The 27,990-nt window shown below is 38.8% G+C and overlaps 1 protein-coding gene across 8 annotated transcripts in view; it reads right to left on the reverse strand.

The window, feature by feature from the left end:
• The window catches only part of RYR3 (ryanodine receptor 3), a 1,008,486-nt gene that overhangs the window by 299,360 nt on the left and 681,136 nt on the right, over window positions 1-27,990 (reverse strand). For all 8 annotated transcript variants that reach the window (XM_077464742.1, XM_077464741.1, XM_077464740.1 and 5 more), the window contains 6 exons: window positions 25,063-25,144; window positions 13,631-13,761; window positions 9,959-10,279; window positions 6,655-6,895; window positions 6,481-6,568; window positions 4,206-4,298 (listed from right to left, as the gene is read on the reverse strand). In XM_077464742.1, the coding sequence (XP_077320868.1) occupies window positions 4,206-4,298; window positions 6,481-6,568; window positions 6,655-6,895; window positions 9,959-10,279; window positions 13,631-13,761; window positions 25,063-25,144 (956 nt within the window). The remainder of the gene's footprint in view (window positions 1-4,205; window positions 4,299-6,480; window positions 6,569-6,654; window positions 6,896-9,958; window positions 10,280-13,630; window positions 13,762-25,062; window positions 25,145-27,990) is intronic.

Raw genomic sequence — 27,990 nt, forward strand, 5'->3', positions numbered from 1 at the left:
ACATTGTCACCACTTGTAATACACAATAGACAATACAGAATAGAGACTATAGACCAGATGAAACCACAGTTTTGACATCAGGTGAAACATACTGTACTTCAAGTAGTCATGAAACAAGGCACATCAAATAAATAGTCCTAGAACAGCAGCCCCTCTGTGAAAGAATAATAGAAAACAAAAAAAAAGCTAAAACAAAAAAGATAAAACATGACACAATCAACCAAGCTATAATTAGTTTACAAAGAAAGGGTGTTGATTGTCTTTTGTTATACTAGAGATGACAAAATCAGTTCCATTAAAAAAAAAAGTGCAAATACTGTACCCGCATAGGAATTCAAGTATGAAATAAAACAGAGGGACTAATGCTTTAGGACTGCAAGTCAAAGCTCTGAGCTACGCAAGCATGTAGTGAATTGTATATTGTGATATAAGCAGCAAAACCAAGTTGTATTGTTTGGATTCATACTGTAGCATATCAAATAAAACCTATTGGTATTTGTAGTGATAGAACATTTTAGTTGCAGGGCATAGACTGACATGGGCCTGTATGAAAAAATGTTTTGGAGTCACTTGATAAGGGTTAGCGAACAAGCATGTGGCAAGAGACCTATAAATGGAATCTGAATGCACAATACAGCCACATACATAACCCCTTGGGCAGATTTTCCAGAGAAATAAAAAATGGACAAAATTGTTTATGGGTCTGGTTTTACATAAATTGAGTCAGGATAGTCACTGTTGTACCACTTCAGGCATGCCTGACCTTATGTAAAGTACCTTAGGTATGGTACTGAGTTACTAATGACTGCCCTCTCATGTGCTGCTACAGACAGCAACATATCTGTGAAGTGTTTGTAAGGAATGCCTTTCTTATGCTGCTTCAAGCATAACTGCCCTTGAGTACCCTTGTTACAAGCATGGTTGCCTGTGTTACCTTCTTAAAGCTGACTTGACAATGATACAATATGGCAAGCATACTGTAGGTTATTCCAGATCCCTTCTATTCAATCAGTTTATCTAGCATCATAGTGTATAACTTTGCCTAAATTACAATGTTCAAAATGATTTCTCTGACAAATTTGATGGACATGCTGATGATTTTTCGGCAGTGTATCTCTCACGAGAATAGAACATCGCTAAACTGTGTGTGTGTGTGAAGAACATAATAGCTTGCTGGGCATCAAAGCTTTGCTTACATTTGTGCCTAAACAGTTTTCTGCAAGGGTGATCTATGAAACGCACTAATATAGGGAAACACATTAACTATACCCATTGAAATGACATATACTACAAAAAAACATCAGTGGCGTCACAAGGGTGTTTTCTTATGAATGATCTGAATACTATGGATGAGCCGAACAACCCCCCTCCCCCCTCCCCCAGTTCGGTTCGCACCAGAACTTGCAAACAAGCAAAAAATTTGGACAAACACATGAACACCGTTAAAGTCTATGGGACACGAACATGAAAAATCCCCACCTCACGTCAGAGGAAGGTGGGGTCATCCCTTTATGTCACTGGGTGGCCCCGCCATCTACTATATAACAGCTGTCATCAAGAAGAAGCATCACTCGGCGGGAGCCTCCCATGGAGGCTGAGCTGTTACGGCTTTTTTTTTCTTTTATCGGCTCGTCACGGCATGAGATGGATCTACATCGCAGGACTTTGTTTTTTTTTTAAATAAAGGATTTGTCCCAAAGTGTCTGCTGTAGTTTTTACTATTTTTGACACTTTTTCTGTGAAATAATAGTGGTACAATGTACCCGTTACCAATTCACATAGGGGGTAGGCTAGGATCTGGGGGTCCCCTTGTTAAAGGGGGCTTCCAGATTCTGATAAGCCCCCCGCCAGCAGATCCTCACAACCACCGTCAATGGTTGTGGGGATAAGGCCCTTGGCCCCATCAACATAGGAACAAGGTGCTTTTGGGGGGCTACTCCAAAGCACCCTCCCCATGTTGAGGGCATGTGGCCTCGTGCGGCTCAGGAGGGGGGCCGCTCTCTTGTCCCCCTTTTTTTTCTGTGGCCGGCCAGGTTGCATGCTTGAATAAGGGTCTTTGGGGGGATCCCTACGCCATTTTTTTTACATTTGGTGCAGGGTTCCCCTTAATATCCATATCAGACCCAAAGGACCTTGTATGGATTTTTGGGGGTCCCCCACACAATTTTTAAAAAAAACTTTGGCTCACGATTCCCCTTAATATTCATACCAGACCCAAACGGCCTGGTAATGGACTGGGGAGGACCCATGCCATTTTTTTCAATGAGTTTTATCTATATTGCAGAGATCTGACAATTCTTTACAGCCGCAATCAGTTTTAAATTACTTTTGCTCCTTTAGAAATGTAATTTTGCTGTGGTACTACTGTTCTAAATAAGGGAAAACTAAAGGCATGCTATAGACACCCCCAGGCACAATATTTAAAGGAATATTTCATTTTTTTATTGTTTCACTTAAAGCATTATTAAAATCACTGCTCCCAAAAAAACATCATTGCATTGATGTGCCCTGGGTTAGGACCCTGGTCCCCTTTTTATGACAATTACTTGCATATAAAACTTTAAAATTAGCACTTGGTTAGTATCCCACAGACTTTAACGGGGCTCCGTGGCTTTCGAATTTGGCGGGAACACCGCATAATGTTCGTCTAGGACTAAGCCGGTGTTGTCTTTTTACAGATTTTGGTCTAAAATGAAAGGATTTTTTCCAATAGTGACTTGTTTGAAAGGGTAAGACCATTTCCTATGACCTTTTACACCGAAAGTGTATAGAAATGGACTTTGTGATCTTCTCTGATAGGAGTGTCTTTAATGAAAAGCTCTAGGGTGACCATGCCCTTGGTTAATAAGACAGTCAAAAGACATTTATTTATATAATCAAATGTTTGTAATGCAGGTGAAACTTACAATTTACCGTCTACTGGGCATACTCATTAAGCTGCTTGAGCAAGCTTTTGTCTGGGTGAAAATTGACTGTGTCTGCTATAGTCAACAGAACATATTGTCACTGATTGGACAATCCATTGTGAAATGAGAAAAAGAGGAAACTCTGTGAACCTTTACCAAAATTCAACAGTTATAACTAAATGGTTTGATGTGTGACTGCCCTTGGTGACGCCACTGCTAACACTGATGGAACATATGAATGAATGGAGCCAGGCTAGCTAATACATAGACAGGTCATGCATTCTGTACCTTCACTTGTATGGGCTGTGTGAAAAGAAAATGCAGGAGACAAGTAAGTAAAACAGATGGAAAAATGAACCACATATTCCTTAATTATCTGTGAGGTGATTAATCAGTTTATAGGTATACTCAAATATGACTTTAACAGTTACCAGGCTTTACTGCCACAATCTGTTATACAGTCTAGACCAGTGATTCTCAACTATGGTTCCTCCAGAGGTTGATAGGGGTTCCTTCAGCATTGGGCCATTTCTGCCTCTCAGATAAGTTCCCATCAACACCACTGATTTTTTTAACTATCTGTAAGGAGGTCATTCTTCCCAATGACCACAAGTGTAAGGACCATTCTTCCCACTGACCATCACACTATTGTATCATGAGTTGTAGATTTCTAACTTTTAGCAGCGGTTCCCCCGAGACTGAAGAACTTTTTCAAGGGTTCCTCCGTTTTGAAAACGTTGAGAAAGGCTGGTCTAGACAATATAAAAAACATTTGAACTGAGCACGGAACAGGAAGAATAATCCTGGATAGTTATTATGGAAAAAAAAGCTTACCTTACTTACCATATTGTGAACCTTCCAGAATGAATGTGCTTACACACAGCACAATAGAATATAACTGGAACGTTTAGCATAGACTGTTGTCTAATCTGACCAAGTGTTAGCAGATATAAAACTACATTAGGAAAATTACCTGGTCATTTTTGTATTACTCTCCATTTTATTGTCTCGTTTTATTTTTCACCTGTTTACTGGCAGCTGTTGTCTGCACTCTCCATTTCCACCTCTGTAGGAACCTAAGATCACTTTTTTAAACAAATTTTACCAAACTGAAGTTTTTAGTGCTCTACATGCACTGGAAGTCCAAAGATAGCAAATCTAATCATTGCATCAGACAATACTGTGTCTTCTGCAACATGCTTCTGAGCAAATGGTAAGAGAACATAACTTTGAACAAGAATATTAATAATGTAAATTAAGACCATTGGCAATTTGGCACACATTTTCTAGCAGACTTACTTTAGACATCTTACTCTTGTTGTTTCCAGTCAGAAATGCCAAATTATTGATCTCATTCTGTATTACAAAATTCTGTTCTTCTCTTTTAAAATTCTAAATGATAGAACAGAAAGGGGTTACATTAGAAAAACAAAAACATCACACACATGCAGTAATAGCATGTTTTAAATACTGGTAAAGCCCATTTTTCCATGGATCTAATGTGCAAAATAGTCTGAAGTGGTATTTTAGATATATGGTCTCTCTACATGTTCTCCCCCACTACTAGTGGCAGGTAAACAGCAATACCCTCTTCTATAACTCATGTTGATTTTATTAATAAATTTTGGTTAATAAAAATGGGACATACTTCAGTCTGAAATGATGCTGTCAAGATTTTCCCATTAGAATCAAGGCAGGTGATTTGAAAGATTGTGTCCATGAGTGTTTTGGGGTTTCTTTTGTTATTTAAGTTTGGTCCTTTCATGTTATGCAAAGTTAGTAACCTGTAGATTCATAAATATCAGACTATCATTTCTTTCCCAGAACTGAGGAACTGATTTGCTTTTTTTTAACTGGGAATAGATATTGAGGCTGCTGACACAGATGCTATTGCTAAAATGTCTATTAAAATAGAAGTTAAATTAGAATGTGGCATATGCTCATCCCTGTAAAGCTCCCGCAGCCTTTTCACACCTATGGTGTTGCCCTTTGGGTCTTTGCTTACAATATTTTGGGGTTTTCTTACCTAGGTGCTTACTCAGGCCAATAAAATAAATTATTACTAAACCCACATCATAAAAAACTATCAATAAATGGTGTATCACATGCTATTCATACTCATTCAGTCACTATGACTGCTTTCATTTTCTGTATTCTGCAAAAAACCTGGTTAATCCTGTTCTCTATCTTCCTCTTCTGTCCAAGTCCGCAATGCAGTTGGGAATTGTGCAGAGCAGTGCTGGCAGCTCTGCACATACTGAGGTTACAGTGAGTATCTATGCTGAGCATTTACTCCCTGTCTGAGTAGCCCCTTTGACTTGAGTCACACATGTGGGTGTAACTGTATACACAGTGGTAAATGACAGCCCACTCCCTCCCTCCTCCTTCATTCCCACTAACCAATTAAACACATTGGGGGTGGGATATTAAATGTAGATTAATGCAGGCTTCACCCTCCTGTTATTCTAAGACACAAGATGGAGGGGCATGATAATAAAGATGAGATTTCAAATTTATTTTTGTATGACAATATAAAACCGTTTATAGATATGAATTATTTATTTTTACTCTGTTTTCAAAAGGCAGTTTTTAATTTTATTTTGACCAGCTGCAGAGCACTAGAAGCTCCTCTTGCTTATGTTTCCCTGCAGACAGGCTGGGAAAGAGCTGGGTCATGTGACATCTAAATCCTTTAGAAAAAAGGTACTTAGATTTATTTATTTTTTATTATTCAAACATTTACAGCACCTTCATCCACATACAGAAATATAAGGGACAATGTAAATTAAACAGTGTGTGTTCTTAGTATCACTTTAAGACTGGCTTCTAGTAGTTAACCACTTAAGGATCAGGCCTTTTAGATGTGTTTTACATTTTAGATGTGTTGTTTACAAGTTAAAAACTTTTTTTTTGCTAGAAAATTACTTAGAACCCCCAAACATCATCCATTTTTTTCTAACACCCTAGAGATTAAAATGGCCGTTGTTGTAATACTTTCTGTCACAGACACTTTCGGACTGGATATGTTTGGGATCATTACTATGAAATGTAAAGCCTGCATTTAGTCAAATTTAAGAAACAAATCAAAGCATCTTCAGATGCTGCAGGGGGGGTTAATACAGGCTGAGGGACCTGTTATATGCACTAGTCAAGAGTGCTGACTATGCCTGCCCTATTCCACCCACCTCCTCCATTCACGGAAGTTATACTATAGCTTACATGAATTAAAAACAATCTATGAATGAAGGAGGCAGACCTGTCATTCAACTATCCATCCTCTCCACATATAGCTATTTTCATTCATGGAAGCTGTGGTAGAACTTGGGCTTTAAGGCATGAGTGTATACTCTACAGAGTCAATCTTTAGATTCATAAGTGTTTGTCACATTCTACCTCTTCTCTAATCTGAATTAGTTTGTAATACATTTTAGACAGCTTATCAATTAATGATAAAAACCATAAACAAGGCTAATTGTAAACTTTTTAACATACTCCAGCAGCCACTATATTGGAGGCACCTGAGATTATACATGTACAATGAAAGCAATATGTAACAAACAGAAAAGTCCCTTACATGTGATTTACACCAAAGAATGAAAACTTCTGCCACCATCCTGAACAGATCATCTGAATCAGCATCTGGTTTTTTCAGCCAGTTTGACCTAATTTTCATGAAATAAGTAACAATTATTCTTTCAGTCAGGGGATATAACCATCTATAACAGAAGCAGCTTCTGCTCTATTATACCTGTTGTTGTCTACGTATCTGATCAACATAGGATAGAAAGCATAGAGGTCTCTACATAAAACTGCAAACTCATCCAGAATTAGTAACTCTGCTTCCTGAGTGTCAGACTTGCTGTCTGCTTTCAGCTGCTCCTCCTCTTGCACAATCTTTATTGCTTTCTTCTTCAGTTTCTCCAGCGTGGGAATAAAATGGCTCTTTAGAAGGTCTGGCTGGGCTTTGCTGATAATTGGCTGAGCATAGACTGCAAACAAACAGCAAGAGCCAGATTAACAGCATGAAGCAAAAGTAAAGTTTGCAGTGGGGTTTTCAGTAGCATATGAGCATCAATAAATTATAAGACGGGTATCATATACTGCACATTAAATAAGTTTCATCCAAATGCCAAAGCAACGAGGGCATGTTTATTGCACATTTGAGCTTCAAATATAGTGCATCCTCATTTCCCTAGGTTGCATCCAAAAATACTAATTAAAACAGAAAAACAGAAGAGAGGAAAATAATATGCAAGAGGTATTATGTACAAAAGGGTTTACATGAGAGTTGCAAGGCAGCCTAGCAGATGTAATCACACATTGTTATGTTGCAATTTCCAATTTGCAAACCATGAATAATATGTTTTTTAACATATTATTTTAACAATTTTTAAAAGAAACAAACATGCAGTGAACAGGGGTCTGGTTACCAGATACCACTATTTGTATTGCACTAGATTTATTGAAGTTGTAATAAACCTGATAACAAACATGTATTATATTGCGGCCTACCAATTCTCTACTTTAGTTCTAATTTTTTTTTTTTTACTTTTTTTCTTTATGCCACCTGGTGATCCCTAATACAGTGAATAGGGTGAATCACTAATCACCTGGTGATCTAGCCATTAACATGCCTCCTGTATTAGGGTGTTTGCATTCTGGATGTAATAAAGTAGAAACATTTGGACAGCAGCATTCTCAGTCTGGGGAGAAGGCAGTGTGAGAGTAGCAGATTTCAATGGACTCGACTAACACATTGAAGCTGAACTCCAGCTAATACTTTATAAGCAGTTACAGCAAACAGTTTTACTTTTTGGGATAAAGGTTTTACAAAAATGAATAAAAGTTGATCATTGCAAGCACCCTTGTTAGAATTAAATTGTATTCCTCAACTTCCTAAGTTCCACCTTTGCTGGACAATTTGGTGTGGTAAAGGTTTGAAAAAGTTGAAACATATTAGACTTACTGGCTGGCTCACCAGGTGAAAATAAAGAAAAAAAACTAAAAAAAAGAAGAAAAAAAAAGAAAATGAACACAACTACTACATCTAAGAGATCCAATTTAATACATTTGTGTTTTTGGTTTTACTATCACTTTAAAGTGGCAAACATTGTTTTGGTTTCAGTTTGACTTTAAGTCAGAATAGGCATGAGCCTGAAATGGCATCTCTTATTTGGCCAGGTGAGAGAGAGAGAAAAAAAAAATGGGAGGGGTGACAGAATTGGCAGGGTAACATAATAATCAGTTTTTATATGTTATTGAATTATATGTTAATTACTATTGTAATCAGCTTATCCGACCTGGGAGACCAAACACGTACCCTAGTTTGGAAGTAGTAACATATCCAGTATATGAGGCCATATTCCAAAAAACAACATGCTGCAGAGAGCTTATTGTCCTTTTTCTATAGTTTCCTAATATCTACAGAGTCAGGAAGTTTTTTGTTACCATAGCACACAGGGGTTGATTTATTAAAATTGGAGAGTGCAAAATCTGGTGCAGATCTCTTCATAGAAACCAATCAGCTTCCAGTTTTTATCTTGTAAAATCCTTATTGAACAAGCAGAAGTTAAGAGCCGATTTGCTACCATGCACAGCTGCACCAGATTTTGCACTATCCAGTCTTAGTAAAATCAAACCCACAGGGTCATTTTCCTACACATCAGATAGGGGGTAAGCAGTAAAGTATTATGAAAATGTTAGAAGTTATGTTCTAAAGTTATATATTTTCTGCAGATACAGTATAGAAAACCATGCTTCTTGAATAGTGCACAATAAACTATGACCGGGAGGCTGGAATCGAATAAAGTCCTAAAATACTATGCAGAAAGGCATAATTTGACTCCGTCTTTATTATTTCTTAGCAACTGTTAATTATATGCATCAATAAACATATAACAAACTGAACACAAGAATCTACAATTGACACTGAGGAATAATATATTCTGAAGAAAAGATTAAAAATTAGGTATGTTAACCACAGTTCCCAACTGTCCCTGATTTCGAGGGACTGTCCTTGATTTGGAGCAATGTCCCTCTGTCCCTCTTTCCTCCTCATTTGTCCCTCATTTTGGTCTGATCTATATAGTTGTATATAAAATGCACTTTTTATCTTTCAAAAAGTGTTTCCCAGTGCTAAACCTTTCATCCAAATTCTAAATGCTGCATTTGTAAATTTTAAAAGCCAAAATAAGGCAATAGTAGTGGTAACATTGCTTAAACTGTTGGTGCTATATAAATCGCGTATTATAATAATAATAATAATAATAATAATAATAATAAAAAAAGCCCTTGTGGATTTAATGACCTTTTTTGGGGGTAATTCTCCTTTAAGGGGGTGTGGCAGGAGGCATGTCCTCTGCCTACATACATTTTCTAGTAGGTGTCCCTCATTCCCATCTGAAAATGTTGGGAGTTATGTGTTAACTTATTTTCTGGTAGTCTAACAAACAAAAATTATCTTTATAGAAATTCATCTTCATGGTGTCTCCATAGTCAGTAGCATAAGAAAATAATATTTTCACCTTTTAATCTGTCTACTTATCCTAATAATATATGCATATGGCAAATTTTATCAAATACACTGTATGTCACAGGTTCTTCCTCAACTGGAATACTAAAGTGAAAAATTGGCTTTTTTTAACAAAAGAAAAGAAAATGATACATAAGAAATAAAAAAGAATGCAGACTTTTTCAGTTTTAATTATTATACAGTGCCTGCAAAGGAAATGTACATACATGTACAATAGGGAAATACCAAGAATCTCATATTATTTGTTTGGATTAATGAAGTGTTGATTTGACATTGAAACAGGAGGAGCATAAAGCAATAACTGGCACCATTTAGGTACAATGCACAGTCTTTTTCCTTTTGTCAGAGCAATGTAAATCTGTTATTTAAACCAAAAGGGCTGTCAGGACATGATAAATGTTAAGCCGGTTTACACATAATGACTTTAAAACTTTCTCTGAAAAGTTTTTAAGCCAACTGTTTGGAAAGTCTGGACATTATTTAGGGATGCGAATCCACACACAATCACTAGGAGGATTACCTGCAATTCTCTTCATCCAAGATGCTTCATCTATTCCCAAATTGTTGTTAATGATTTTCAGGATGTTGCCCAGTATGACACTGAGGTGTTCTGAAGTCACCTGAGTACAGCATGGCCTAGCATTTTCTGGCACATTCTCTGTGCCTCTCTCCCACCAATAAGAAAGGTAGTTGCATAGCATTGGAAGGATGACCTCAATAACATGTGGCATCTCCGTGTACCTCGCTCCAGATTCAGCTAAGTCATTAATCTCTTTCATGAGACCGTCTAGGTGTGGCATTTCGGAACACATCTCTTCCACTGTGTCTGGCATGCCTAGAACTGCAAAACAGTTACCTTCATTAAAAATAGATAGTTTACGTGTACTACACACAGATCATTTTCTGAGAACAATGCACTAGTTGATGGCACTGGAAAAAATTGTTAATTCTATTTTAAAAGATAAAATGCACATACGCCATTGTTTCTACCCATCAATTTTCAGACTTGGTACCAGTGGTTGCATTTTAGAGAGATACATAATACGCAAAAGAAAGAAATTAAAACCTCTTTCTGCTTTTAAGATAAATAAATGTAGTACAAAATTACTGTATACAGTTCTAATTCTAGATGAAAAGAATGAGGAGGTTTATTTCATATTTATGCAAGGACTTCGAAACCTTCTTTCACTCCCTGTCATTGAATTTGTATTGGTACAAATGTATATCTCCCCCAGTATGTATGAAATTATCTTTAGCTTACAAATACATAAACAACTACTTCATCTTTAAGTTTACTTAAAGTGGATGTAAACCCACTCTCATCCTTTCTAAACTACTGCAATATTGGTTATCTAGAAGGATATACATGCCTCCTGCACGTGTACTCATCTGTCAAATATCTCCCCTCTGTCTGCTATGAGACCCAAAAAACTGCAGATGTTGTGGGTGGGTCTGTTTTCCAGGGCTCAATGGGTGGAGTCGTGATGTCAGTTGACTCCCCGCCCACCTCTACACTCCCCTTATCAACATGCATTTTCTCCTGTGTATTTCTTACACTTAGCTTCTGCTATGATCACTAACATCCAGTCAAAGCAAAGAAAAGTCCCCACAGGACTTCAGCATGCCAAATCATGCTGAGGTGTGGAACAGCCAATCCTTGCAGAGAAGCAGAAGAAAGGAGTGGGAGAGAATAAAATAAATAAATAAAAAATAATGCATGTCTTAGGCTAGTGCACGAGATCTCTAAATCACCTGTCACTCACAGCAAGGGGGAGGATTTGACAAAGTTTTGATCTGTTTGTCAAGATGTATCTCACTGAACAATAAAAGAGGATTGCTCAGAGCTGGATTAACTCTTTGTGGCAAGACTGGGCTCAAATGATAGGAAATCTTATACTCTATATTATGACATAAAAATAAAAAATAAAAATGTATCCTGGCTTCTTTGTATAAAGTCTCCTTAGAGCTTCTATTATAATTTCACACAGTAGCAATTGTTATATGAACTTGTATTATTAAAGCAGAACTAGGCTGAACTAGAAAAAAGGCAAACATTTTTTTCTCTTCAGTTTGCCACTACACGGTCTGACTTTATTCACCAAAGCTGGGTATACTCATATTGAAATTCAGCCAGTTCAGCAGTAACCAACCGAGTTTCATAGTTACACAGTTAGTCAGGCCAAAAAAAAGATATAAATCCATCCAGTTCAACCATAAAAAAAAATAATACCATACAATCCTATATACCCAATCCTATACCCACAGTTGATCCAGAGGAAAGGGAAAAAACTCAGCAAAGCATGATCCAATTTGCTACAGCAGGGGAAAAAATTCCTTCCTAACCCCAAGAGGCAATTGGATTTTCCCTGGATCAACTTTACCTATAAATGTCAGTACCCAGTTATATTGTGTGCATTTAGGAAAGAACGTATGTTTCGATACATGTGTACACCAGTCTGTTGAACAGAAGCCGGTCATTAGAGCATTTTTTGCTGAACGGTCCTACTGGAAAAACAGCATCTGATCAGTGCTTGCAGGAAATGGCTGCAGCGCTGATCAGTGTAATCTTATGGGGGTGGGGAGTCCTTACTGTTACATTGCTTGCGAGGTGTCAGTCTTTTTCATTTAACCTGCTGGTTAAAAATTTTTTTATCTGTGCATACCCTGCTTAAAGCGGAGTTCCACTCAAAAGTGGAACTTGCACTTTAAGTACTTGTGACCCACTGATATGCCACATTTGGCATGTCATTTTTTTTGGGGGGAAGGGGTACCTAGTTTTCACAGGTAGCCAGCTCCCACTCCCTCTCCTGGCGCCGTGGCACTGAGCGGAAGTTCACGTTTCCCCCCTCCCTCCCTGCAATCTTCTGGGACATGTCACAGGTCCCAGAAGATTGCTTAGCAATTCATAACGCATGGCTCGCGCATGCGCAGTGCGTGCCCGGCTGTGAAGTCACAGCCTGGCGCCCCCTCTTGCAATGCCGGTGCTGCAGAGAGGAGGGGGAGAGAAGCGAGTCTTCGGGTGGCCTCATCGCTAGACCGTGGGACAGGTGAGTGTCTGTTTATTAAAAGTCAGGAGATACACTTTTTGTAGCTGCTGACTTTAAATTGGATGGGACTTCGCTTTAAGTCGATATTCACTTTGCTAAGTAAGCATTCTGTATTCACTTATTAAATCAACAACTACTCTAGATTAAATCATAAAATGCATCTGGATCAATTCACTAAGATGCACTAAAGCAGTCCGTACATGATTCATCTTCTTTCGTTCAACCAGTGGGTCGAACGAAAGAAAATTATTTGATTTCCTCTCTCCACAAGCTCAATGTGGCTGCCACCCAGGTTGGACTTCAACCATTCCTGCCTTTGTTCATTTTTATTGCATAGTGAATGATGGAATTAGTAGTTTACAATAAAATAGCAGTAGTTATAAAATAGTTTAAAATAATACTTTTTTCCTTTCTGTTCAGCTCACAGAAAGTAACAAGGGTGTTGTATTTCTGGCACGATTAAACAATACTGATAGATGAAGGTGTCAATAGCCCCAAAAACTAAAATGAATGCAGCCACCACATCTAAGGACTGAAAAGTTAATATACGGTATATTAAAATGTTATTTTTGGGTTTAGATAGCCTTTAACTGTGTTGTTTTATTTATTGCAGAATGCCTCTATGTTTCAGTGGCTGATTTATTAGTTCCAACTCAAAAAGATCCATTTTATGATGTCCTTAATGGACACCTTATAGAACCTCACACTTCCATAGTTAGAAGTTAGTTGTATTTTAATGAGAAATTATGATTAAATACTGCATTCATAATTTGCACTAATCAAAGTAATCTCTTTTGTGTATTAGCAAATGCAAAATTCTGTTGCATTTTGTGATGCTCCTAGCAATGAATCTGTATTGTTGCTATGACAACAATGATTTTAACTGTTTATGTAACAGATATATTGTATTAGGTGTTTAAAACTCTGTCACATATTGAAATCAGAAAACTAAAGTATAAAGTGAAATGATTTGATCTTGCTAGAATTAAAAAAAAAAAAATCTTACCAAATAACCTATTTCTTGTTTGGCACTAAGTATACTGGATAATTTGTTTTCACCTCCTAATTAAACAAGGCACTAAATTCCTTAAGATATAAAAGATTATCATAAAAGGTACATAGCATGGCAGGGGAAGGATACATACTGGCTCTCTCCCGAGGAGATTTGGTATTGAAAACGGAGAGTGGATTGTTGTGGTTTAACGATGGCTCAAGAAAAGCTACGGGAATAGCTCCAGCTAGAGCTGCCAGACATTCTCCGAGGGCGGGCCGCTGCCTGTAAAGAAAAAGATTGAAAATCAGTTATATGCAGAATATTAATAGAGCATATTTTATTGTGCATATTACTATTTATTAACATGAAAAAAGAAATACACCTTTCTTATCCTCCTTCCTTCAATTACAGACATCTTAAAATAGGAATGTGATTAAAAAAATTGACAAACACAGAGCACATGGAGAAAAATTCATTCCCATATCTTCTGCACTGTACCTACTTTTCTAAGTCATGGGTATGTGGTAATTGTGCTGTATGTGCATTTAAATATTAAGCGACACTCAAATATTTTTTAAAGAAGAAAAAAGTAATGACTTTGCTAGAAATAAAGCAAATGTAGGGGTGCTAGGGTCACACACTGAATGATGGTTTATGAGAAGATCCATAACAGGCAGCTCACTATTCATATGAACATGTAAGGGGAATCCACAAAACAAAGTCATTCAGGACATGCCCACCAGGTGAAACTCAACACTGGCAATGCTGCAGCAGTGGCACATGCAGCAGAGGGCTGTCAACGAGTACCTGTGTGAGTATGACACACCGACAGGTTTAGGCCGGCTCATCTTTTTTTCCCCACGCCAATGGCTGCTTATAAAGGATGCATGCACTGTACTGTCACCATTTGATGAGGCCAAAGGATGGTGAGCTATGATAATGCATGCATCAGTAACACAATTCCTGTTATGTTCCTACTGGAGCCTACTCTGTGTGGCATTATGGAGAGGGCATTCGAGGCAGCGGGAGGAAGAGGAGGACGTCCTTTCCCCTCAAGCCGCGCTTTATGCAGACTCCATTCTTCCTACGCCACAGAACACACAAGAGGAGAGGGAGGAGGATTCTGGCATTTCTTGAGGCACTGAAGCAGAGAAAGACATATGTCTAAAATTAAGAGGTGGTAGTATGTCGCTGGGAGAAGGCCATTCCAGAAACTGTAATCCTCAGTGACCCTGAGGAGTCTGCTTTTCAAGCCTCCACAAACTTGTGATGCATGGGCTCCCTCATGCTTCAAAGCCTGCGAAAGGACCCAAGAAAATGTGGCATAAAAGGAGAAGGATCACTATTGGTTGGCAACCCTTCTTGACTACCTTTGGCAACCCTTCTTGATCACCGTTGGCAACCCTCCTTGATCACTGTTACAATGGGATAGTCTCAGAACTCATCCCATCCCCACACAGGGTGCAAAAGATGAAATCTCTTGAAGACAGCTTAAAGAGGAGTTCATCGAATGCTTTTCCTGACTCTGTTAGGTTACAGTGTTGTGGAAAACATAGTTTTGAGGCTTCTGTTGGTCAAGAGAGGAGCAGTGGAGAAGGCGGTTGCCTAAGTGATGCATTTCACAATTTTTTTAGTCCTCACCACCCAGGGCTGTTGGCTTACTGGGTCATGAGACTAGACCACTGGCCAGTACTTGCCCAGTATGCACTTAAGCTGCTGGGTTGCCATGCATCCAGTGTGTTTTCTGAACGGCATTCCGTGCTGCTGGAGGTTTTGTTACTGATGATAGAACACATCTATCCACAGACTCTGTGGACCGTCTGATATTTATCAAAATAAATCAGTCCTGGATTACCAGCAACTATGAAGCCCCTGATGCCCATGTCACTGATTAAGTGTTTTTGGGATGTGGAATCTCTGTAGAATTTCTAGGCTGCCTAGCATTGTGGGTGTTAATTTCATCTGGAAGAATTCTTTTGGTGTAGGTTTCATGGGCACATTTAACACCCAAAGACAGATTTTTCAGCACCTGTTTGACAGGTACATATCATTTACATTTTTGACAACAAGGGCAATTCTTGCTTTCGTCAAGAGTTCCTCTATAGGGTTATAGTGTGAATGCACCTCTGACACCCAAAAAACTATTTTTCCGCACCTGCCTAGCCTACGTGTCCATGCACACTACTTTAGGCTATTGGCATTTTTCGAGCTTTAGCATCTAGAAGCAGAAAAAAAAAATATTTTGTAGAGTTTTTTGGAGCGTTTTTCCAGTAGAAAAAAAAACCGCTGAATGCTCCTAAACGCTCTTAAATGCTCCTAACTGCTTCTAAATGCTTCTAAAAGCCACTAAAATGCTACTAGAATCTGGCACAAAAATTATATTATCAGCATTTTTCATCCAGCATTTTTTTTTCTAGCTTTTTTTGAGCTTATGAAAAAGTGTGCATGGAGCCTAAAAAAACTTTAAAAAAACTTGACGTAAGTATATGAATCATTCAAGTGATAATGAGAAATGATCTTATGTACATTTTCTAATCCAGTCTGGTGATCCCATAGAAGAAAATCCCTCAAAAAGAAAGCAAACAGCATGGTCTCTGGAGGAGTTTCACAAATGTAAAAATACCTGGATACCTCCATATAAATACAGTAGATGTGAATGCTATTAGTAATTATATATCATAATATTGTTGTTTTAAGGGTTCGCTGGTGCTTTTCTGCTGCATATCTATATTTTTAAAATTTGTCTTCAAAAGTATATTAAAAAATTAATGTTCATAGAGTTTTATCTCTTAATTTTACATATGACACTATTAGGAAAACAAGAAAATGCCCTTTGTAAAAGAGTTGTGCCTAATTGATGGGGACATCTCTTGAACACCAAAACTATAAAATTCTACAAATTTCAGGGGTGTGATTTGGTTCCGCCTTTTTTAATTTATATTTTTTAACAGTACAGTATTGTTATAGGTAGTATTGCATGGCATTAGTCAAATATTACGGCATCATGTCTGAAACTGCGATATGTAGGTTTTATTTTAATTGAGTTGTTTTACTGTCATGGTTGTGTGCAATCGCACATCAAAATATCAACCAAATGAAAAATTATTATTATTATGCCTGGGTTGCTACATGACTGAAATGTGCCAAATGAGGCATAAACAAGATTACCAAGGAACAAAAGCTGCATCTCAAAATTATTCACTGTTTAAGAAGGAAAATATGAAAATGCTAATATGCTGCAGCCCTGAAGTATTATCATTTAACTGCCATATTAGAGACTATAAATATGGTACACAGGAAAATGAACGTGTTGTACTAGTGTTACTACACAAATATTCATAATTGATGTCTTAATTGATTAAAAACTTTAGATACAGGTTCTTGTGGTTAACTTATTCCATCGGCAGCTGTGAAGTAAAATCTTTGATTTTGTAAATGTGGTTCGAATGATACAGAGATAGAGAACCCAATTAATCAGCTAGAGGTATTTATTTATGTTCTGTTCCTGCTGGCTTTCTTCCCTGTTGCCTGAATTAAGCTGCTGGATTGTTGCATTGATTGGCTATCTCACAGCTTGCTGTCTGTTCTTTTTGACAGGCAATTTAGTTACTACATGTCTGCCTCAATAACTGGAAAAAAAAACATTCCGACAACTGACATTTCTACAGACAAGCAATTTATCCAGATGGAATTTTCTATGCTGCCACACAAGTCCGTGCGTAAGTGGCAGAATGTGTAATATTACTGTCTTTGTAACACAGTTATGTAAAAACACAGACAATAGAGTTAAAGGGTTTAGAGTAAATAAAAAGAAGCTCCTGGGTACCAAGAAATAAAGGGCTGATAACATATTTCCTCCACTTGTGAGCTATGGTTTTGACAGCATGTTTTGTGGAAGGCTTTTCCTGAGGCATGGGAGCTGCTGGGATCATTCCTGAACACAGTCTGCTCCCAGTCTTTAATCTCTAGCAAATACTGTATTTTGAAGACAAGACATATCAGAACATCTGATGCCGATTTCTTGTACTCAGCAGCTGGAAGCACAGTAAGCAGCAGGCACAACCCGGTTGTTCGTAAGTAAGCACTTCATTCTATTTATACAGAACATCAGTGTAATGTTCAGGGCACAACCCATACAGTAATACACTGACGTCTATTTATTAGGGTTTTCTAAGCAAAGAATAACGTGTTCAGTAATTTCCCTGCAGAATGAGATTTTGTGTCCTTTGTTATTGTTTAAAGATCAATTTATCAAAAAGCCTTTTCATTTTGAAAGCAATTTTTAACAAATTCAATCTCTTTTTAATACAACAAAAGGCTCAACGGAATAATAAAATAAATGTGTTATCAAATGAAATTTGCTGGGTAAATATTTCCCTCCTCCTCCTGTGTGCACAGATAGAATGTGTTTCTAAAAATCTCTCTCTCTCTTGTGTGATGCTTTGCTAATAAGCTGCACCCCCGCAAGGCAACAGAGGTTAATTGCGAGTCTGCGAAAACCTTCTCTAACTACACATCATTGTCATATTCTCCTGACTATCTTCCTTTAGCTCGGAATTCCAGTAATCATTAAACTCTTATTGTGCTTAGAGGAAAAATATTGTATGTGGCATTTCAAATCACACGTTATTTGTTAATCTACAGGAAAAATATTTGGACAACTTTTTTTCACTAAATAAAAAATATAAGATCTGTACAACAAACACCATTTAGATTTTTATTCATTATTTTTATATAAAATCTTTCTAAAAATGATAAAATATTAAGTTTTTGATGAACAGACAGCATTTTGGTAATGTAGTTCAAGTTTTAACATGTCATACTCAGCTATATAAAAGTGTGCAAATAAAAATTTATTCTATTATGAATCAAAATAGGTCAGAAATGCCAGCAAAATGTAACTTGCGCTATGTAGAAACAAAGTTGTAGTAGGGTGCAAGTAGTAGTAGGCTACTGTTAAGATTAGAAGCCCAACTTATCAAGCTATAATTTACACTTTTTTTTTAAATAAATAATAATAAATGGGGTTATCATTTTATGTTAACTCTGGTACAGTTGGAACACAATTTTGCATTTTGCAGCATCACCAATGGCTCATTTGCTGTACTACCCTATAATATGTATTTACTGTATATGCATATAGAGTGCAATTCATTTTAATGGGACCGCTTGATATTAACACATTGGGGTTGATTTATTAAAACCAGAGAGTGCAAAATCTGGTGCAGCTGTGCATGGTAGCCAATCAGTTTTTAGCTTCAGCTTGTTCAATTAAGCTTTTACAAAAAAAAAACTGGAAGCTGATTGGTTTCTATGCAGAGCTGCAACAGATTTTTCACTTTCTTATTTTAGTAAATCAACCCCCAACCCCACTGTGCTATGCTTTAAGACAAAAGAGAGCATGCCATGTTTTTTTCTCCATTGGCCTGAATTTTCTATCTAAGCGAGTTCAATAGGATCCTTTAAAGTGGAACTTTAGTCAGAAAATTAAAGTGATCCTAAACAATCACCTTGTAAAACAGCCCATTCAGTTTACAATTGAAACACAAGAAAAAACATTTGTGTATAGATATACAAAAAAAAACAGAAAAAACATTATAAATACACCCCCCCCCCTTTCTAAGTGATCACATTCCCTCTGTTGCATAAGAGATGGGGGGGGGGGGGAGCAACAGTACACTGAGCTTCTCAATGAATGTCTGCACAGAGGAGGCGAGTCAGGACAAGTCTAGTCATTGGAAGAGAGCAGGCTGAGTTTCCAGCACAGCCAGAGAACTGATCACGCTGTGCTCTCCTGCTAAGTGTGGTCAGTTTTTAATAGGAAAGCAGAGGGACTGGCAAGAACACCAGGGATTTCATACAAAGGAAGCAACACAAAGAGAACAGGATACTTTTTCATACAGGTACAACAGGCACATTTCAGGAATATGAAATGTTGGGGTAAAAAACACTTTAAGTCCTGCTAGATCACTTCAGACTGACTCCTTTTGTAGGTATAGCTATGTAAAACATTAAAAATAAGTCTATAAACTGTTTAAAATCCAGTCTCACCCTGCTCTGCACATGCTCAGTTAATCTTTTTTGCGAAAATTGGTGGTCGTATAGAGGACCAACACAGCCCCTGCAAAAATCTCTGACTGGAAGAGAGTGATAAAGCAAGCTTTACCGCTATGACTCATCAGGCAGAGGGTGCTCTGAGAGATTTGAAAAGATATGGACATAATGAGGTTGACTCAAGGTTAGTACACACTATGAGAAAATCGGGTGAATGATTATTCGATTTTCCGCGTTGTTGAACAGCAAGTCGGAACCAAGGAAGGATATAATGTACTTAAATTCTTGTACGGCAATGACTTTTTTTGTTCTTTATTGTTTCTGATCATGTGCATTGTTTTGTTTCTGATTTCTCTCGTACAAAAATGGTGCAAATTAAATGACAATTGTTTGATCTGTTCGCACACAAGAAAAATGTTGTAGTTTGGGGCTTCAAAAATGTTAGTTTTGCAAAGTCTCAATCGGATGATGAAAGTTGAAAGTTGTGTACACGCAAATTGAACGATCATGCCTCGTACTGAATTTTTCTTCTGATTTTTACCAAAGGCTAATAGACTGTGCACTTTGCAAGTGCAGTTGCACTCTGAAAGGGCATTTGCTCTAAACGTGCGCCAGTTGCACTAATTTACCACAGACAAAACAAGTGCAGAGTGCAGCTGCACTAATTTTCCCCTGAGGTTAGTAAATGAGGTGAAGCTTCAGTTTGCAAAGAATATCATATGCAAGGAAAATAAAAACAGAATTTTGATTGCACGTGGTTGTACTTCCTTCATTTACTAAGGTCTGGAGAAAATGCCCTTGCAAAATGCACAGTCTACATACCTATAGTAGATAAATCCCAATGGATAGCTATTGCTTGCACTTGCAAACTCTAAACCCCTGGTTTTCACTAGAAAGCAAGCCTTTTTTCCAATGCACCCTCAATCTGTAGCTATATATATATATATATATATATATATATATAGTGCCTTGCGAAAGTATTCGGCCCCCTTGAACTTTTCAACCTTTTGCCACATTTCAGGCTTCAAACATAAAGATATTAAATTTTTATTTTTTGTGAAGAATCACCAACAAGTGGGACACAATTGTGAAGTGGAACGAAATCTATTGGATTTTTTAAACTTTTTTAACTAATAAAAAATTGAAAGTGGGGCGTGCAAAATTATTCGGCCCCCTTGCGTTAATACTTTGTAGAGCCACCTTTTGCTGCGATTACAGCTGCAAGTCGCTTGGGGTATGTCTCTATCAGTTTTGCACATTGAGAGACTAAAATTCTTGCCCATTCTTCCTTGCAAAACAGTTCGAGCTCAGTGAGGTTGGATGGAGAGCGTTTGTGAACAGCAGTTTTCAGCTCTTTCCACAGATTTTCGATTGTATTCAGGTCTGGACTTTGACATGGCCATTCTAACACCTGGATACGTTTATTTGTGAACCATTCCTTTGTAGATTTTGCTGTATGTTTGGGATCATTGTCTTGTTGGAAGATAAATCTCCGTCCCAGTTTCAGGTCTTTTGCAGACTTCAACAGGTTTTCATCCAGAATGGTCCTGTATTTGGCTGCATCCATCTTCCCCTCAATTTTAACCATCTTCCCTGTCCCTGCTGAAGAAAAGCAGGCCCAAACCATGATGCTGCCACCACCATGTTTGACAGTGGGGATGGTGTGTTGAGGGTGATGAGCTGTGTTGCTTTTACGCCAAACATATCGTTTTGCATTGTGGCCAAAAAGTTCGATTTTGGTTTCATCTGACCAGAGCACCTTCTTCCACATGTTTGGTGTGTCTCCCAGGTGGCTTGTGGCAAACTTTAGATGAGACTTTTTATGGATATCTTTGAGAAATGGCTTTCTTCTTGCCACTCTTCCATAAAGGCCAGATTTGTGCAGTGTACGACTGATTGTTGTCCTATGGACAGACTCTCCCACCTCAGCTGTAGTTCTCTGCAGTTCATCCAGAGTGATCATGGGCCTTTAGGCTGCATCTCTGATCAGCCTTCTCCTTGTCTGAGCTAAAAGTTTAGAGGGACGGCCAGGTCTTGGTAGATTTGCAGTGGTCTGATACTCCTTCCATTTCAAAATGATTGCTTGCACAGTGCTCCTTGGGATGTTTAAAGCTTGGGAAATCTTTTTGTATCCAAATCCGGCTTGGCTTTAAACTTCTCCACAACAGTATTACAGACCTGCCTGGTGTGTTCCTTGGTCTTCATGATGCTCTCTGCGCTTTCAACAGAACCCTGAGACTATCACAGAGCAGGTGCATTTATACATAGACTTGATTACACACAGGTGGATTCTATTTATCACCATCAGTCATTTAGGACAACATTGGATCATTCAGAGATCTTCGCTGAACTTCTGGAGTGAGTTTGCTGCACTGAAAGTAAAGGGGCCGAATAATTTTGCACGCACCACTTTTCAGTTTTTTATTTGCTAAAAAAGTTTAAATTATCCAATAGATTTCGTTCCACTTCACAATTGTGTCCCACTTGTTGTTCTTCACAAAAAATTAAAATTTTATATCTTTATGTTTGAAGCCTGAAATGTGGCAAAAGGTTGAAAAGTTCAAGGGGGCCGAATACTTTCGCAAGGCACTGTGTGTATGTATATATATATATATATATATATATATATATATATATATATATATATATATATATATATATATATATATATGTGTATGTATATATTGGTGAAAGACATAAAGCCTAGATGACAGAAGTAAGAAAATTCACCCATCTATGAATGCCCTAGACAGAAGGGCCTAAATCACTCCCAGAGCCATTGTTGCTTTATTATTTCACTTTCTTTCTTTTTTTGTCTTTTTGCTCCTTTGTTCTCTTTTTTTTTTTATTTATTTTTTTTTTTAGATTTTCCTGTTTGATAAAAACCTGCATAGCATCATAATGTCATATTTTCCTGATTAGTGCAAGTACTGTATTTTTCTGGGGCATCATGGCAGTGCACAGTGGATTAACACTCTGTCCCCTTAACCACATAGGACAAGTTATCTAAAAGGATGGCCATACATTGATAAGATTTTTTCAATCACTCAGCAGGCTAATCTAGAAAAACAGAACAGATCCCCATCCACACAAGTGAGGAGGATAGAGGAATCCTCCTCTTTGTGTTATTGTATTCTTCTGCCAGTGGGGACTCCAGCAACTACCTCTGATGTAGCGCAGATTATAAAGTAATCAGTTCAGGATTGCATTAGAGTGCTTAGAGAGCCACCAATACAGACTGTTACTGGTACCTCTTGTCAGCTAGCAGAGGAGGACTTAAGGGACAATTAGAGGAAGTAAAGAAGTCTTGCCCCACAGACTTTGATTTCAGCCTGATGGATCCTTTTGTTAAAGCTGTAAAAGAGGATATCCAATGGCAGGATCCTGTGGAAGAGCCTGCAAACATACGAAGATACTTTCTCCACCTAAACAAATACAGTTGTTCTTTCCCTTTCATGGAGGAAACAAAAGAGTTTATTATGAAAAAATGGAGCCTTGCCTATATAATAAGCTCGCTAAACTGTACCCCTCAAAAGAAAATAACATCATCCAGTCTCAACAATACTCCCTTCCATGATGCTACTGTGATCAAATCATCCTGTCATGTTACCCTGCCAATGGAGGAAACAGTCTCCTTCAAAAACCTGCTCAACAAAAAGGCAGATCTTGAACTCAGAAGGGCCTATCTGTCCATTGGAGCTGTATACCATGCCACTATAACCCTGGCAACTATCGCCAGGGCTATTTCTTCCTGGATCAACATCATTAAAGCAGCATTTAGACTCATTTAGACATGTCAAATGATTGGACATTCATTCATTTTAAATAGTAATTTATTCTGGTCACTGAAATGAATAAATGCTCTAAGCACTAAACACCCCTAGTGTTTAAGCATGTTTACATGCGTTTACATGTGGCAGGCATTTTTTTGCCCAAACACTCCTCTCCTAATTGCAATTTTTACTGTGTTCATATTTCAGCCCCCACATGTAAGTATGGACACATAGACTAACATTGAGGGGCAATTGGGGGCAGAAAAAAGTCAAAGACCTGTAAAACAGGCATTTGACAGCTGTAGTGCACATGAGGCCAAAGTTTTCTGATCTGGCTGATGACTATTTCTCACAAGACAAAAGGTGGCTGGATGAGATGACTGTCATCTCAGATTCCCTATGTCCTGGGAGGTATTAAATATCTTCACGCTCTAAACTATATCATCAGCCAGATATCACTTCCCATCTTCAAGAACTGATTCTGATGAATTTGTTTTTACCTATTAAAATTGTAGGCTTGTTTGTTACCAGTTACATAATTTAGGAGTACATTTTGCAAAAAGGAATGTAGCACTGACCCCCGAAGGAGCTTCTGACTTTATTGGGCTTACTGTTACCTTCTTGACCTCGTGTGCATGTAGGGGTTTCCCGAGGCCCAAAAAATTGTAGAGACTGACACTGGATCTGCTTTTGGGATTTTTATTTGCAAAAAAGAGAAGACAAATCATAGTCTCTCAATAAAGGTTAGAGGGTTTCAGGTAGAAAGTTCAGGTACTCTTGGAACTTACTCAAAGTAGGTAGTTTCTCACTATAACAATACAGATAATAGCCATTCACAACTGGATCCTCACCGCTATCGGATAGACCTCCTCCCACTAGGAATAGCAGCCAATAGAGTGGTCAGATAAAGCAAGGCCTCTGCCACAGACTTGCATATGGAACGTTTGAATAAAGTCTCTGCCACAGACTTGTTGTAGAACACTTGTAGTAAAGTCTGTGCCACAGACATGTAGAACACCTGTAGTAAAGTCTCTGCCACAGACTTGTTGTAGAGCACTTGTAGTAACTGAAGGATATAGACAAACTCAGAGATCCCTTATACGGTACCAGTATCTTGCAGCCGGTCCGCCGATACTGTACGAGTGTAGATTCACTTGTGGTCTTTCAACTAAGCCTTTCAGGCTCTTTCTGAGAAGCCAGCCTCCAGCGTGGCCTTCTCCCGAAGAGTCCTCCCCTGATTGCTTCCTCAGTTGCTGGGCCTCTCCACAAATGAGACGGCACCGGACAACCTCCGAATCCTCCCTCCAGTTACTCTGCCTCAGGCTAGCCAGCCCCGAGCCTCGTAATTGGATGGATCCGCACCCCAGGTCATGAGAGCCATGGGGGCTGGTCAGGAGGACCAGGACCAAACAGACAGAAAGATCTTCTGGACCGGAACCCCAAAGCATGTGATGGCAGTACCTTAAGTACCCTCTCCCAGAATGCACAGCAGGATGATACGCCCACTGGGTTGGTTCCGAGAAAGAATGGTACTCAGTGCACCCAGCTGAACTGCGTTCTCACACCTGCCAGAGATGACAGCACCACCTATGGCCAAGCAGAACACAGTGCATTCCAGCTAGACTGGTACTGAAACCATAATTTGGTATAATTAAACCCAAAATCAAACTGCGGTTCTAGGAACTTTAAATATAGAAAAACACATAGCACATGCTCTTCGGGAGCTGGAGCTACAGGAAGAAAACTATACAAGTACCTTTCAACGTAAATGTTTTTTCCTGTTCCAAGTGAGTAAAGGCTGCAGAGGATCCGGTAGCAGGAAACTTGAACATCATCCACTAAAGAAAAGCAGAGTAAAATATAAACCAATTTTAGCTTCCACACATAATAGAAAATCATGTCAAAAAAATGTATTTAAGGAGGTTGATTTACTAAAAGTAAAAGTGCTGTTCCCTTTGTAAGGGAAGTTGAACATTGCAAGGGAATTGTCCCAGAGCTTATAGAATGAGGTGGAGCACTACTGATTTCCATCATCCAGTCATGTGCAAGCACAAAATGCTGTTATTGAGTATTCTTTGTAAAGTTAAATTTCACTGGATTCAATAAACTCTGGGGAAAATTTCCTTTCAAACTGGAACATCCCTTGCAAGGTATAATATACATCCTGCTGCAGATTGACTAAGTTCTCCCACTGTACTGTATCTATGAGGGGCAGTGTTGTCAGCCCAGGCTGCTCCCCCACAAACACCACCTCATTTCCCTCATCTTTATTGCACAGTTAGGAGGGTTTTGTAGTTTGCAAAAAATATTTGGGAAATGTTCTACTGGGGTCAACAGTTGTTCTTCTGTACTTTCAAAATTTACCTTACAACTATCTTTTTGACGACCCAGCCGCAGTCCTCTTAAACCTTATGTCAATATCCAAAATAACGTTACCATAAATCACTGTTTAGGCATCTCTTAAATGTGGCAAGTGCCTGCGTCCCTAGAATGTGGAAACATCAGTCCCTCCCTACAGTTACACAATGGTTTGCCAAGATGACTACAATACAATGCATGGAACAGTTTATGTCTGCCCTTCAGCATAAATCTGCGGTACATATAGATAGATGGCTCTACTCTGAACAATTTGTAATGTCTGATGAAAACTTACAATACTGAGTGACTTTCTTTTACTCTCCATCACTCTGAATTAGGGAAGGCCCCCTCAGAAGAACTCTTTGGCCTTTCATTTTTTATGTCAAACTACTACTACTACTACTACTACTACTACTACTACTACTACTACTACTACTACTACTACTGTTGACTGCTACATTTCTTTGGTGAAAATAACCCAAATAAGTGTACAAAAGTCTGTAGGAAAGTTATAGAGTCCACAAACTTTGATATAAACAGTGCCTTAGAAAAAGTATTCATACCCCTTGCAATTTTCCACATTTTGTCATGTTACAACAAAAAACGTACATGTATTTTATTGGGATTTTATGTGATAGTCCAACACAAAATGGAACATAATTGTGCAGTAGACATGTGCATTCGTTTTCGTCCGAATGCATTTTCGTCCGAATTTCAGCTATTTTCGTTTTCGTTTTGACAAACGATAACGAAAGCACAAAATCCGAAAAACGAAAGATCCGACATAAATAAATGCTTTATTTTCGTTTTCATTGTTACAACAGTTCGATATAGAATAGGAGATTCGACATGACTCTGACAACAATCTGTGTCTATAGAACCTGTGGTCGAATGTGCCTAACCTTACCTCTATTAGTCCAAGATTATATAGAGAAAATATTCGACAGAGAAAAAAGATTTGACAGAGAGAAAAGATTCTGCAAGTTACTGTCCTAAAAAGTGTTTGGGGACCCGGGTCCTGCCCCAGGGGACATGTATCAATGCAAAAAAAAGTTTTAAAAACGGCCGTTTTTTCGGGAGCAGTGATTTTAATAATGATTAAAGTGAAACAATAAAAGTGTAATATTCCTTTAAATTTCGTAGGGGGGGGTTGTCTATAGTATGCCTGTGAAGGGGCGCATGTTTCCCGTGCTTAGAATTGTCCCTGCACAAAGTGTCATTTATGCAGGAAAAAAAGTCCTTTAAAATCACTCGCAGCTATTATGAATTGTCGGCTCCCGTAATACAGAGAACACTCATTGAAAGTCATTGATAAAAAAATAAATAAATAAATAAAAAAAAAAGCGTGGGGGTCCCCCAAATTCAATTTCCAGGCCCTTCAGGTCTGGTATGGATATTAAGGGGAACCCTGCCTCAAATTTAAGAAAAAATTTGACGTGGGGTTCCCCCTAAATATCCATAACCAGACCCTTCAGGTCTGGTATGGATATTAAGGGGAACCCCGCATCAAATTTAAAAAAAATTTGACATGGGGTTCCCCCTAAAAATCCATACCAGACCCTTTATCCGAGCACGCAACCTGGCAGGCCGCAGGAAAAGAGGGGGGGACGAGAGAGCGGCCCCCCCTCCCTCCTGAACCGTACCAGGCCACATGCCCTCAACATTGGGAGGATGCTTTGGGGGTCCGTGACCCCTCAAAGCACCTTGTCCCCATGTTGATGAGGACAAGGGCCTCATCCCCACAACCCTGGCCGGTGGTTGTGGAGGTCTGCGGGCGGGGGGCTTATCAGAATCTGGAAGCCCCCTTTAACAAGGGGACCCCCAGATCCCGCCCCCCCCCCTGTTTGAAATGGTAAGGGGGTACAAAAGTACCCCTACCATTTCACAAAGAAAGTGTAAAAAATGGTTAAATAAAACAAACACACTTTTGAAAAATTCCTTTATTAAAAATAAAAAAAAGATTCCAGCGGCGGTAATCCACTCTTGCTATCCAGCGACGGACGGTCAGCTCTCCATCGATGTCTAATGTCATCCAGCGCAGCGCAGCATCCTTCTTCTGTCTCCTCCACGGAGACACTGGAGGCATTCCGGCGCTGACGTTTCTTATATACGGAGGGCGGGGCCACCCGTCACCTGACCCCGCCCCCCTCTGACGCAAGGGGAAACCCGGGGTTCCCTGTGACGTAGGGGTGACCCGCACCCCTCTGATGTAACACAGACAGGTTTCCGTTACATCAGAGGGGGGCGGGGTCACCCATACGTCACGGGGAACCCCGGGTTTCCCCTTGCGTCAGAGGGGGGCGGGGTCAGGTGACGGGTGGCCCCG

This window comes from Lithobates pipiens, unplaced genomic scaffold (assembly GCF_037356315.1).
Source record: "Lithobates pipiens isolate NorthernLeopardFrog02 unplaced genomic scaffold, aLitPip1_a1.2 Scaffold_30, whole genome shotgun sequence".
NCBI lineage: Eukaryota > Metazoa > Chordata > Amphibia > Anura > Ranidae > Lithobates > Lithobates pipiens.